The sequence below is a fragment of the Dermacentor variabilis genome, chromosome 1, assembly GCF_050947875.1.
Source record: "Dermacentor variabilis isolate Ectoservices chromosome 1, ASM5094787v1, whole genome shotgun sequence".
Taxonomy (NCBI): domain Eukaryota; kingdom Metazoa; phylum Arthropoda; class Arachnida; order Ixodida; family Ixodidae; genus Dermacentor; species Dermacentor variabilis.
In genome coordinates this window covers 223774055-223788956 of record NC_134568.1, presented here as the reverse complement: position 1 = coordinate 223788956, position 14902 = coordinate 223774055, and the positions used below count along the sequence as shown (strand labels likewise).

The following is a 14902-nucleotide window of genomic DNA, read 5'->3' as shown; positions in this document are numbered from 1 at the left end:
TTGCATAATTTCTTGCCTTTACGTAGCGTGCCACCCCTGCAAAAATCTTCGGCGCCCGATATTCGCTGCAAGCCGTGGTACAACAAAACCGAAAGTGGCGGGTCCATATTGTAAACGTGCTTTCCGAAGCAGACAACCGAGCTTGGTACTACCCAGTTCAGGACAGAAGGCGCCTTTTAGCACCATTTTCGCAGCGCCCCCTGGGCAATGCAAGAGCCCCATCCGGGATTCGAAAATGCGCTAATGCCCGACGGCCCATACCCGCTAATCGACGTGCACGGTGAATCGGTTCAAGCAGTCGGCGTTAGATGGCGACAGACGTCTGCGGCTGCGATGCTCACGCGCGCTTCCGATCATCGAATCTGCGCGCATGCACGGCCACGGCCCTGGAGATCTCTCCTTAAGAAAGTCAAATCATCATGTTCGTTAACAGGCCAATGACTTCGCACGTCATATTCATCAATAGCCGAGTGAGGTGCCGTACGTGAAAAATCACATTTGTGGGGATCATAATCGACAGAGACCTACCTCTCCTGTAGTTCCCATGCGAGTTATTCCAAGAAGCGGTTTACGGCTCTTTTTAACCTTCCTATGTTTACTTTTTTTTCACCAGAACGAGGGTTAATTTTGTGCAGGATACGCTTCCGTTGTATAAAGCTCATTTTACGGATTTCTGCGGCACATCCTGCCTGTGAAATAGAGTACGCGTGGAACTAACCTCCACGCAATCGGCAGCATCCAAGCTCAGGCTCTCAGAAATTGTCTTAGTTACACGCGGACCGCCGCCTACGGCAGAAACTATAACGATGCCTCCGGATCACCCAGTTACCACACACGTTGCTGTTGAAATAATGCAAGCGTATGTCAGGCATCTAACCCTAATTCCTCGTCATTATCTCAGCCTTCCAATAACTAGAAGAATACGCACAACGTTCAGTACGACTGACTGCACATCGAGCTTCGATTACACCGGGCTTCGCGCCAGCGGCTAGACCGTTGCGTCTTAGCTGACCTCGTGTGCACCTTGAAATTTCTTCTCCTTTATTAGATGTGAAACATGGGAAGTTTGGCCACAGGATGAACTGGTGGTCCCAAAATCTTAGCTAAGAAAAGCTAATAAAATTATAAAACAATGTCAAAAGTTAATAAGAAATAACCGAGAATAACAGGGCAAACTCCATTGATCACAGAGAATATAGATACAGAGAGAGAGAAAAGTTATAGAGATAGAAAAGAAAATTATGAATTATGAGAGCACAAGAACAACACAGCCATGGGAATACAGTAAATTAAAAATGCATAGAACTACTGTTCACAAAAATTTTTATCAAGTCGCCGTCTACGAGGACATCCCGTATATAGAGACTTGAGAGCTAATTTTTGTTTGCTGGGGCTCGATCAGGGTCCAAGCACTTTTTCACAGAGAAAAGGTGTGTCTAAACAGAGTTCAGACGACTTTGGAAGTTCTCTCGTTGCTGTTCATGTCGTGGGCACTCAGTGAGACAGCTCCCAGCAGGAGATTCCGTTGTGTTACAGTGCGGCACTAAGATGACGGCCTTTTCTTTATATGATGCAAGAAGTAAGACGTTGAGCAAAACGAGAACAAGGTGAAAGCGGGAGCCAGCGTTTCGACAAGGGGACTTGTCTGTTTCAAGGCGACATATGCTTTCCTCGGCACAGTATATATAGCCAGGGTTGTTCTAAAGGGGAGAGGGGATAAGGTGGGCGGGTGCGGCAACGAGCGAAGGTGCGTTAGCGGCGAGGGTGTAGAATTGTGAATATAGGAGTGCTGTTCACAAGGCCGGTGACACGGCCGTCTGTCAGCCACGTTTCAGCGACCGTGTGTCAGCCGGCCTGTCAACGGCGTGCACAACACGTAATAGAGGTAATAGAGGGTTGCTGTGCACGCCGTTGACACGATGCATTTTCTTCATATCATTTCGTGTCTGTTACTCCATCGCATATATTAATTTACAATGCCCTCATTTCTGAATAAGCTACCTAGAATAATATATATTAATGACTCAAGGTCACAAGAATATATAATTCTGTAGCTTTTCAATTACATAAGTGAACATTCACTAATGTTTCACATGTAACATGCATGTGTTCATACCGACATTGTATAAAGGTGTGTGCCAACAGCGTGTTTTATTTGATAAAAAACTCTCTGATCTTGTGATAAAGGTATTTTGCACTGATCTCATTATTCCCCCCAGAACTTCTCTACAGACAAGAATTATGCTTGTAAACAAGAAATGTATGACGTCGCTAGCGCACGGGCTTAATAAAAGACAAACACTTTTATTATTTCTTGTCGAGCCACTTCAATTCGTGGCTACAATAATCTGCGGCTTTGGTAGTTTTCCTGTACGACGATGAAAAATTCAGGGCCGATATAATCCCGCGCGCCGGTCAGAACAAGAAGGTTCGTGGTAGGCAACGGTAGGCGCCTATATGTATGTGGCCTGGAGCAGGTCTGTAGACATATCTGTTGCTTTGTATATGAAGGTGCTTTTTGTTGCATTAGCTAGCAAAAAATTGTGATCACATGTATTTTTATCGCATGCTGCTGTTTCTTTCATTTTTTTTGCAGAAGCTAATTTTTATCAAGCTGTACTATCTTACTCCCTAATATCGACACGGTGATGTGGAAGTTGTCAAAACGCGAAGAAATTGCAATAACAAAGGTCTAATGTAGATAAGTTGTCTAATATACGTGGTAAACAAGTGCACAGTTGTTGGTGGTAATTAAGGTTGGCTGGAGCAGTAAACGCAAATTCAGTCGTTTCGTTCTAAAATAAACAAAAATGAAAAGTTGAGAAAATATAAAGATTTAATAAAGGAGTCTATTGCAAGACAGCAAAGCGCTAGGAAAGTTGTTAACTTCAAAGAAAGCCGTCGTCAGTCAACACATATTCTCCGCGTTAGTTTTGTAGCTTCCGGAGGATTGTGCGGAGTTTCATATTTCCTTTTCCAGCTTCCGGGGGTCTGCTGGAGGAACCGTCGCTGAAAAGTAGTCTAAATATTGCGTTAAGAGAGTTTGAACCGTTCTTCATCATCAAATTAAGCATACCAAAAGGCGAAATGAACAGCTTGCAAAGGTGCTGCTGAGCGTCAAGTTAGGACTGGAAAAAAGAAAAAAGAGTCTGGGGTTTTACGTGTCAAAATGACGATGTGATTACGAGTCACGCCGTAGTGATGGACTCTGGCTTGATTTTGACCACCTAGGGTTCTCTAACGTGCGCCTAAATCCGAGTACACGAGCGTTTTTTTTTTATTTCGCCCTGAACAAAATACGTCGGCCGTAGCCGAAATCGAACCCTCGACCTCGGAACTTAGCAGGGCTACGCCATAACCACTAAGCTACCGCGTCGGGTAAGGACTGCAAAAGGCACGCAGTAATAGCGTACGACAAGAAAAAAGTAAGGTTTCACAATTTTAATCATGATCAATATGCATCTGCTCGTTCACAAGAGAGAGAGAGAGATGTAGGAAAGGGATGGATACTCTCTTGCATTCATATTGTGGTGGAAAAAGTGAGGGCGTTGATTCAACACAAGGTTCTAGGTGAATCATTATGCCAGAAGTCCTCCCTCAATCAAATTCATCAGCTTATTTTTCTAATTGCTTCTCTGTGCAATAAATGACTTCTTATCACGAATAAAGTGGCATCACTTACCGGCAGCGTACGGCCAAAAAGAAAAGTGAATTGAAAAAGAGAATCTACCGCAGACGGAATGCTGAACCTTTTCTCTTAGCAAATGCGAGCAATCCAATGCGAGAACCTTTTTTATCAGATGCAACAAAACGTCATCATATTGTGGCACAATACGAAAGTAGCGCCACAAAGTCAAACACCCCGTGTTCCGATTTGTCCTACTACTGCCAACACGTATAATGTTTAGGGCCGGTTAGAACACTGCCTCAACAACCGTGCAGACACGTCCTATGTTGTGCTAGGTAAAATTGGCGCCGTCCACTCAGAAATCACTCCACTACCGCCCAGAGCTTTCATGACGGCAGTGCAATGGACACCGCGGAACAAAAACGGTCTGCGGCGAGGCGAGAAGACAGCGTTCTGTGCTCACAGTGCCTGTCGGCGCAGAGGGACTCCCTGGAGCAGAGGATGCATCCAACGACGATGACGATGAGCACCACGCAGCTGGAGACGAGGATGGGCACCAAGATTTCCAGGTCGGTCATGCTAGGCAGTGACGAACGCTTGGGCTGCGACGAGGTGGCCTCCACCGAGGCCACGTCTGCAAAGGGGATCACGCATGTGTGAGCGGCCATCGTTGCCTACTCTCGCCATGAGTCACACATTTGTCCTGTCTGTCAGGGCAGAGAGAATCTGCTCGTGGATATATATATACTCACGCGCGGTGCCATTGGGAGTGGCGAACTCGTATTGGGCCTCGGTGGCGCCCGCCGTGGAACGGGCCACCACGTGCACGTGGTACGTGGCGCCGGGCGTCAAGTTGCGCAGCAGCAGCTGGCTCTGGTTGGCCGGCAACCCTTCGGCCACCGTGGCCCAGGCCTGCGCCGCGCCCTGGCGCAGCTTCACCGTGAAGTCGAGCAGCTCGCAACCACCGCTCTTCCAGCTGCGCAGGCTCAGGCTGGCGTGCCGCTGAGAGGCCTGGATGAACTCCTCCTTGCTCGGCGACAGCGGCGCTGCATGGGGGCACGTGAACATTAGCTTCGCCGCACTGGTGAAGCAGCTGACCAAACAAGCCGATACGATAGCACGGCCCGTCCCTTCCCAAGAACATTTACTATACAGAAATTTACTATACAGAAGCGAGACTAATACACATCTGCGACTGATACTGAACAATCATCTAAGTTACGAATTAGAATCAGTTGTAAGTCCCCATCTGCCAGAGGACGACACGCAGTGAATGAAATAAAAGAAATCCATTCATACGCACTAGAGCCTGTAGTGTTTTATTCTGACACGTTCTCCTTCAATGTACCTTGCGGCAAATCGACTAGAACACGGAGAATAACTTCTTGTCGTGTCCTGAGAACTCCCGGTGCCAAACGTGCAAACACCCGGCCGCTTTAAAAATGAATAAGATGAAAAGAAAGCGCAAGGAAGAAACAAAAGTCGGCTCGGAGTTTCAACAAGGATTTTCCAACGCGCTGGGAAGGAAAGGAATCGCACCTACAGTCAGCTAGCGGCCAAATCGCGGCTAACTGGGGCTAATCAGACTATGAAAAAAAAATGCAACATAACCAACAACATGCAAAACCACTAAATTTATCATGTTTTGTTTTATCACCTCGATATGGAAAACACATTTGTGTCTTACAGGGTAAAATTCTGAAGTCATATCAACCAGCTTATACAGTATTAACCTGATTAGATGAGATAAAATAGTTCAACTGATATCATATCAATGCAAGTGGTCATAATGATTACATTATTGTTGCGCCTTTCGCATAGGTATTATGATAATACACATAGAAGATAAGCGATTCACCTAGAGCCGAAGGAACTAGAGAGTTCTAGAAATCCGCATCCATGTTCTTTAGTAATCAAAGAAACAAACAGGGGGTAACCAGCACAGAGGAGCAGAAGCGAAACCGAATTTCGCACTTTGGGGTCACGCGTTTATTTTTCTACCTCTCTTTTTCCTGGTTTGTGCTCTTCTTTATGTTTCTGTCTCCAATCCCTTCCCCAGTGCAGGGTAGCAAACTGACATTATGTTTGCAGCGCGAAGTCACCGAAGTGCGCAAAGAAAACAACGAAGGGTTAGCGAAAGAAGGACAAACACGAGCGATATATATATATATATATATATATATATATATATATATATATATATATATATATATATATATATATATATATATATATATATATATATATATATATATATATATATATATATATATCGCTATATATATATATATATATATATATATATATATATATAATGCGAATTGAAAATCTACCTTCCGGTTAACCTCCCTGCCTTTCGCATCTTTTCTCTCTCTCTCTCTCTCTTTCACTCTGTTTGGGTTCACGCTTGACACAAACAGTAAGAAACGAAAAGGAATTTTACGACGTAAGGTTGGTAGCGTCAGTGGACATGACGGCGCCCTTGGAAACGGGAGCGACTCGTTGATTTTCAAATTCTTCTTCGTTCTCGCTCTGTGCGCCACGTTCACGAATGAGTGGTGCAACAGGGTTGCGCTGTGTCTCACCAGCAGCCTCGACGACAATGTCTAAGCGATGACATATTTCTCTCATCAAGACTGCCTCTTTATTCGAAGCGACGGAGAGGCGTTGTCAGAACAACTGGGACATTCAGCTGTATAAGTTTACCTGGCTCAAAGCAGCTGGGACTGGGCCAGTGCAGCTTTTCTAGAGATGGACAACCTAATGTCCTACCTTTTTGTCAAGAAAGGAAGTAGGTAGCAAATTATTATGAGTGTGCGAATATCAATTTTTGAGACTGAAATTAATACGAATCGAATAATGGCGAAAAAGAATCGTATCGGATATCGAATAATTTTCTAATGTTGAACAGCCCTCTTACCATTAATGTTGGCCTCCCAGTATTCGCTACATTATCAAGCTTCTATCATTGCCCAGTAAAATTACCAAGTACGCCTTATCAAAAGCTCCAATGGAGCCTTTTAAACAAACAATCGAGTTTCTTCGGAGCATACATCGTTGCGTATTATCAGAAGGAAGTTTTAAATGGTAGCATCTATATTCTAGTTATATTGTCGCTGGAGACGGTGTCACTCTTGCACCAAATAATGTTGCAATCGAGCGCATTCAGGATTATTCTCAAGAGAGCACACAGTTGCACCACCGATGATGAGTACCAAACAATACCCATTGCCAAATGTCATGTCTGAGCGAAATTCCAGCGTCATTGATCGCGGTTGAGCTGAAGCAGTCACGGTACCGGAGCGACGTAGCCTGCTCACGTATCTTCCGGCTCACTGAGTCCTCTCTGGCAGGTAATGGTGAAATTTGCTTCATTTTTCTTTAGATTCATGATTGATCGTCCACACCCGGCAATGATAAGCATTCAAAAACTGTTCGAAAAATATTCACATTTGCGAATTTGCGACTATTCGATTCGAGGACCGAGTCAAATAGGTCAATACTCGATTCGTTATCAGAAAGTATCGAATGCTTTCGCACCCTTAAAATTATGCCACAAAACGAGGTTCACGGCCACATCAGTTGCTGAAGTATCATTCCTCCCGTTAATAGAGCAAATCCCACGTCGTACAATGCATAAAAAAGACGAATGAGGCATCTTCTGTACCATTAGGCCATCAGAAGTTTCCAAGTTTTGCTCTGGGTGAAATCGCAGGAAAAGGCGACTCGCGAAGCACATAGCCAAAGAGCTTATCTAGCTCTAACTTACACACACACACACACACACACACACACACACACACACACACACACACACACACACACACACACACACACACACACACACACACACACACACACACACACACACACACACACACACACACATATATATATATATATATATATATATATATATATATATATATCTTAACTGTGGCTTACATATTTGGACGTATATACGAAGTTCGCTCCTAGTTACGTGTAATTACCGCATATTTATCGTTCCCTTGCCCCTCTCCCTTCGTTTTCCCCCCGACTTTCTTTTATTTTCCCTCCAGCAATTTTTCTCCATTAAAAGTAAGCGAGGACGCGTTGTCGAGCTAACATTGAAAATCCTTGCACATAAAAGGGCCGGCGCACTACGTGTCGTGCACAGGTACTGTCCGAGGGCTAACTTGGATGAGCAGCCACGCAGCGACGTGGAGGCATAAATTTCAATTACTGTATCCATACTAAGAAAAAAAAAAGGAAACGACGACATCGGCTTAATGCTGAAACACTGTAGACTACAACGGCAGGAATTTGAAAGCACAGCGGCTAACCTAAACGTCCGATCCGTTTATGCTGCTGTCTTTGTACGATTTCTCACCTTTATTCTGCAGGCACACCCCTGGCAGAATACAGTAAGCTGCACGCTTCCTAGATATTGTGTACGGATTCCTACATCCATTTTAACTTTGACGACAGTCGTTAAGAGTTCGAAACTGAGTTTTTTTTCTTTCGGTTCGTTCCGTTACGCCATTTCAACCTTCTCATCGTTTACGGCGAAAGGAAACCTTGCACACCGCCACCACCACCACTGGCGATCGAGCTCGTGCCATTACAGCAATGCGCATGTGAGAGCCGGACGTGCTAAGCATTGAGCGAATGTGCCACATTGTGCGTGGTTTGCATAACGTGTGCGACGCCGACTCGGAGGGTGTTGGCGTCGGTGAATGCGCATCGGAGGCAACAGCAGGCAGTCGGCCCACGCAGCCTGAACGAACGAACGAGCGAACGAACGAACGAACGAACGAACGAACGAACGAACGAACGAACGAACGAACGAACGAACGAACGAACGAACGAACGAACGAACGAACGAACGAACGAACGAGCGAACGAACGAACGAACGAACGAACGAACGAACGAACGAACGAACGAACGAACGAACGAACGAACGAACGAACGAACGAACGAACGAACGAACGAATGAATGAATGAATGAATGAATGAATGAAGTGTGCGACAAGTAGCAGTCGCTTCCAGCGCGGCTTCCAGCGCCGCAGTCATCCTCGATGTTCATCTTGCAAGTACAGTTCTTCGCTGTACCGGATGCCAGTCAACCAAGTATCGTCGCAGTCGTCATGCCTGCCTTGTTTTCGTTGTATATCATCATCACGCCGTCGCCGTCGGTGTTGCCGTCACGCCGTCTCAGGGGTCGTGGTGATGTCGTCGTTGTTGCACACACACGTCGCGGAATCCCGCGCGGGATTGCAGGAGCTTCGTGCAGAGCTGGGAGCGTTGGAGGTATAGTCAGGAGAGAGACTGCTGTCGCAATAGATGAGTTGAAAGCTTGAAGAATCGCCAAAATCTAGCTATTTGTAAAAATTTTTATTTCACCCTTTTCAACGTCAAGGAACGTTGCGCATGTGTACAAGAACCCCAGATGGTCGAAATTAAACCGGACTCCTCCCCACTACCGCGTCTTTCACAGACCGTGTGCTTCTCTGAGACGTTAAACTCCATGACTAAAAAAAAAAAATGAAAAGAAGAAGAAGAAGAAGAAGAGAAAAAGAAAACCTTCCCCATGTACATCTAAGCCAACCGAAACTATGTCTTTTTTATTATTCTCCCTGCCATATCGCTACCTTATTATTACAGCAGGTGCGGAACGTGAGGCGTGAAAGGATCTTGAGAAATCTTGAGTCTTCACGAGCGAATAAAATAAAAAGCGACAACACGCCACGGCGGCGCACGAAAGGATTAAACAAATCAGTGCAACACGTAACGAAAGGAGCAACGCAAATAACAATCTTATAGCTGCATCGATCGCTGTCTCCTCTGCGCTTCTATCAGATGCTGTTCGACCAAGCGCGCTTTCATTGCCGAGCGAAATTAAGGTGCGAATACGTGGAATCGAATCACCGCCAGATACAGGCCGAATCATTTCTCGCCAAAACATTACTCGTCTTTTTCTTCTACGTGTAACCGCGGGTGCGCATATAGCTTCATTCATGGCTGCACCTTCTTCCAACGCGGGCCTGTCTCGCTCGGAGAGCAGCAAATGCGGAGTAAGCGAAGAATTACACAATAAATGTAAGTACAAATAATAATAATAATAATAATAATAATAATAATAATAATAATAATAATAATAATAATAATAATAATAATAATAATAATAATAATAAACTGCGCGTAGTTTCAACATTTGTTTCTCTTTTTTTTAATTTCTGCCCGTCATCCCAGGAGCAATGTCGCGACGCGAGCGGCCAGGGAGCATCGACCCAAACTGTCTAGATTGGTTGGCGCGCACAGTGGCGGGTGACGTGCCGTATGCCGCCGCACTGGGACTCGCGGCGACTAGGTCCGGTGTTGGCAGTTGAGTCGAGTGCGTGTGTGCGGCTCCGCAGCGGGCAGAACACACGACACAGGCGCCGCGGCGTCTGCCTTTTTCGTTTTATCCCGGCGGCCCTGTATTATTGACTGCGCGTCGCTTTTCATCGGCCCTTTCCATTTGCGAAGCTCGTGTGTTATTTTTTCTTTCGTTCCTTTTCCACGTGTGCCCCACATTTTTCTCCTTTTCCTCGAAAGTCATCTGAAAGGTTGTCCAAAGTTTGGATTGCTGTAAGGTCGCCGAGGGAGATCTGGCACGGCGACATCGTAACTCAGAAAGACGCACGCACATGCTTAAGGCCTGGAGGGCGGTTCTAGTCTTTACTCACAGGAGTGCAAGCAAAACAGCGCGCCATACAGTGCACCTAGTACGCTTCATCTATACGTTTGCCCATTTCGCACGCCTTAAACATAGCCTTGCTTTATCTTTTAGTGCTGGTGCAGTGAATTAGTTGTTCCGTGTAGCACTTGTATGGTGCTTGCGAACGAAGTTTAGAGGAGGAAGAACAGAGAATGCGCGAAAGAAAGGAGAACGTACTGCTTGGGTAAAATGAACGGCGATTAGCGTTGCAACCGGCTGAATGCACGTTATTAAGCGAGTGCCCGAGGAGTCACAAGGCGTAACCGCTTAATTCAATGCTACCGTATAGCCGGCGACACTTGCCAGTTAGAGTTCTGTAATGGTTAGAGAGTGAAGCAGTCAGGCACACACAAAAAGAAAAGAGAAAAAAATAGGACAAGGCAGGGGCGTTAACTAGAAAAGCATCTGGTTGGCTAGCTTAATCTGGGGTAGGGAAAAACGATATAGAAGGATGAGAGAGAGACAGGAAGTGCACGCAATCAAACCATGCGATCAAAGACGTACCCGCAAGGAAGGAAAGCGGGGAGGAAGTGCGCCCTCTTCCATCGCGTGAAAGGCACAGGGGGAGGGGAGGGAGGAGGGTGTTTTAGTCCGACGGCTGCCGCGTATGGCGCGGCCGCGCGGGCCCTATGTTGAAAGCGCGCTCTGCGAGGGGGACAGTCTAGGTTTGACGGTGGCTGATAGCTTCGTGTGTGCTGGTTTCTCGCCGCTTAGTTCGCATTTAAGGGAGAGGCAGCACGAAGGTCAACGCGCTCGCTGCTCCTGCCGCGCTTCCTTACTCCAGCGTTTCGACAGCGAGTTTCTGCGGTCATCGCGCGAGATGCGTTCATGTTTGCTTGTGCGCGCGTGACAACGTCTTTGTTAATTTAGTTAGTAAGCGAATGTTTACAAATTTATGCGGCCGATAAAACTACTAGCCTTACTTCGTATAGCTGTCTACTAATTTGTTACTGCAATCAATGCTTCGCCTTTCGGGCGAAACTGCGACTTCTTTCATTCTATGTGTTGTACATAGCTGATAAATAAAAACAATGGAGTGGAAATGCTACGTGAGCGCACCATTTCTGTGGTCATATAGCTTCCGGGCTACCGATGGCTAAAATTTTCGGTTCTACATCGCCACTATATTCTTACCGCACTGAAGGGGTCGAATTAAACGAGTCGTCCGCGGTGCGTCTCTCTGCGCCTTCAGGTCCCAAATTCAGAAAAGCTCCCTTACGTAAGTGCCGTCTGCAATTGTTCACCGCCGCGGCGATCGGCTCGAGCGCGGCTAGCGACCGAACGACGTCGGCCAGTGTGGGAAATGCTCTTACGCAAGAGAAGCTTTGTGAACACGGACCCAGAACGACGTCTATTAATTGTAAGGGTGCCAAGGCTTCGCGACTGCCAGCTACATACGGAGTCGTGCACATCATACTTTTCTGCGCACAATCTCGTGACGACGACCAGTGTTATTGTCTGTTAATTAGGCGCCCGGATTGCGATACTCAGACCTGGAACGCCCGCTTTCAAATTTACGAATAGTCGCCACACTTTTTTCCCCTACTGGTTGTATCGAAGGAATTTTGCGACGTCTGCGCGATAGCGTGAGGGTTTTGACGTCGCCCTCAGCTCGCGCATCGGTATTACGAACTTTTTTTTATCGTTTTGGAAAAATAACAGCAGCTAAGAGAGTACACGCTTAATGTCGTTCCGCATAGGTTTCAATAAGTAAGTGGGACATCGTAATTTCGTTCCAGATAGGTTGCACCAAACTAAGTGGAAATTTTGACGTTATAGGAGCGTATACACTGTAGTTTAGACAAGCATCTGAAAGACAGGCATCTGGCGTAGTTTTAGACAGGCATCTGAAATTCAATCTTCATGCGCAGTCACTTGTCCGTACGATTTCGTTTGGAATACGCGCCATAATCAAAACCCGCTCATATTTTCAGCCGCACATTATCCATTCCCTTTATCATGCACACATTCACACTGCATATCTTACTTACTTACATTCTTACTTACATTCTTACTTACTTACATTCTTACTGCAGATCAGCCTGGGGAAACACATACCTCGCTCACTTCAGCCAACTTCAACGCCTGCAGAATCGCTTCGCCTCGTGACTTTCAGTCATTTTCTATCCAATGCAACACCACTTTATTGCAGTTTAAAAATTCATCCGCTTCCTCAGCTCTTTCAGTTAAATTTAACAATCGTGATCTATAAGTTATTTCGTAATATTGCACACATAGATGGCTTTGTTAGTGAAAGTTTTGTAAATACTAACACTACTAGGTTCCCTGAACTCAATAATCGTCTTTTACCTAAAGTGCGCACAAACTATGCTAAGTTCACTACCACATTTGCGGGAATAAAACTATGGAATTCTATTCCACATACCATTAAATCATCCCCCACAGAGCATATATTCAAGAATCAAGTTAAGAAATATTTTATGCAGCATCTCTCTTCATCCCAACAACTGACTTTTGTGGTTGTAACCATAATTGACTTAGCTATCATACTAGATGTTATATTACTCCTATATTTATTGTATTGTAAATTTGCATTGCTTGTTCACTACACAAGTTTTTTTCGCAATTTTTGTCTTAGTAAACAGCTTTATACTTTCTTGTTTCTTCGCACTGTTCCTTATTTTATCAAATTGCCTGTAAAGCCACCGTAACCAATGCTTGATCTGTATCTCGTTCATTTTTTTTTTTCATTTTGTTCACGTATGGGAGTCCCCCTGACAAGTTTCTAACTTTGGGACTCCCTGTGTAGTGCTAATTTTGCATACAATTATTTGTAAAGCTGACATCGTTGATGAATAAACTTGAACTTGAATATACACAAGCCGACAGCGTAACTGCCACTCAAAATCGCACCCCTCTATCCTCGATGTCGCTTCGATAAGTTCTCTTTGCTGTGCGTTCCATGGGATTCACTGTACCGAGCGCAGCAGCCGCACGCCAGCGGTGCCCCCAGCGACGCCAGCCAAGCGGCCCTTGCACCCTTGGGCCGTGTCCTCCCCTCGCGCACACCTTACGTGCGCGTCACGCGCGCGCGCCGAGAGGGCAGCGTTGCGTACCGGCGCCATCGGTCTTTGCGCGGATGACGTCGCTGGGCTCGCTGCGGCCGAGCGAGTTGTGCGCCGTCATGTAGAACTGGTACGTGGTGCCGCACTCGAGATCTCGCACCGTGTACACGGGCTGCATCGTCGAGATGGGCGTCTCCTGCCAGTGGTCGGCCTCCTTGCGCTGGTGAAGCACGTACTCTGCGCGCAGAGAATAGAGACGAGCATGTTCACAAGAGATGCGTTCGATTGATTGACTGAAAATGTTGGCAGCACGTACTAACGACGCCTACCTCTCCACAACGACAGACTATTGGATGGTTAAAGAAGACCGAAGTGCAGGTGAAATAAACACATTATTTCGGAAAGGCGGTTCCTCCAATGCAGATGATATGTAAGAAAGAAAAAATTGCTCACGAGTGCATTTTAATTCAAGCTGACAAATTGCGAGCAGCATAATAAGGATTTCTGAATGAAGGGAAAATCAGACATCCACCCGTTCGTAGCAATTGCTACAAAGGAAACTCATACGGGTTCCTCGAAAAAAGCCTCATAGTTTGTCACAAAGTGCGTGTACCCCTCGGCGTCGGCCCACCGCCGCCAACAGCTCCCGCTGCGGCGTGCCCGGCGCGGGGAGCGCTCTCCCTAGATCCCGCCGGCACCCAGACCGGTTCCTCACGTCACAGCCGGCGCGCGGCGAGGGAGAGGGAGCGGAGAGAGGAAAAACGAGCGTGGAGTGACCTGCGACAAGGGGACAGAGTTGCTGGACCAGCGAGGCAAGCGGCAGGCGAATTGGGCGTCAGGCAGGCGTGAGGACGGCGGCCTGAGTTCCTGTAGCCGGAGCCTCCCTAGACGCGGTCCCGAGTCAGTCCCGATCTTCGGCAGCGACGTGCGATTACGACGGACCCAGCAGCCCGGCGCCTCCCCAGCTCGGACGCCCTACTCGACACTCCGCAGATAAGCCCACGCCACGTGTTCCGCATCTCTCAAACTTCCCTCCGGACTGTACTTTTGTAATCGCGTTTAATCTTCCGTTTAATTAGCCATCGAGTGTTGATTTGTGTATGTTCTGTTAGTGCAATGTTTGCCGTGGTCATTGTCGCGTATATTTTGTATTTGTGTCGCGTATTTTGTTTGTTATTTCGCGAGGGGTAATAGCTCCCACGTGGTGGGCTTAGTGTCGCGCGAGTGGCGTCAGGGCGTGTGTCGTGTGACCCGCACGCCTTCCGCGAACTAGAGCCCACTACTTGTAGTTGTATGTTCTTTTTCTTTCATGATGTCCCGCGCATGATTTCATTTTATTAAATTGAGTGTGTGTGTCGTACGACGTCGCCTCCCGTCTCATGCCTCTGGTTCACGGTCGATCAGGCGTGGACCTTATCGCCGGTCAGCAGTCGAACCCTCACTAAACGCACGCGGGGTGGGTCTGTTGTCGCCCCATCCCCTCCGGTTCGGAGAGTGCGAATTAC

General features: G+C 46.7%; 1 protein-coding gene across 1 annotated transcript in view; it reads right to left on the bottom strand.

Moving 5' to 3' along the window:
- Positions 1 to 14902, bottom strand: part of LOC142557670 (cell adhesion molecule DSCAM-like) — a 416825-nt gene that overhangs the window by 26281 nt on the left and 375642 nt on the right. The window contains exons 14-16 of the mRNA XM_075669684.1: positions 13449 to 13634; positions 4381 to 4674; positions 4092 to 4262 (exon numbers count right to left, since the gene is read on the bottom strand). Of these exons, the coding sequence (XP_075525799.1) occupies positions 4092 to 4262; positions 4381 to 4674; positions 13449 to 13634 (651 nt within the window). The remainder of the gene's footprint in view (positions 1 to 4091; positions 4263 to 4380; positions 4675 to 13448; positions 13635 to 14902) is intronic.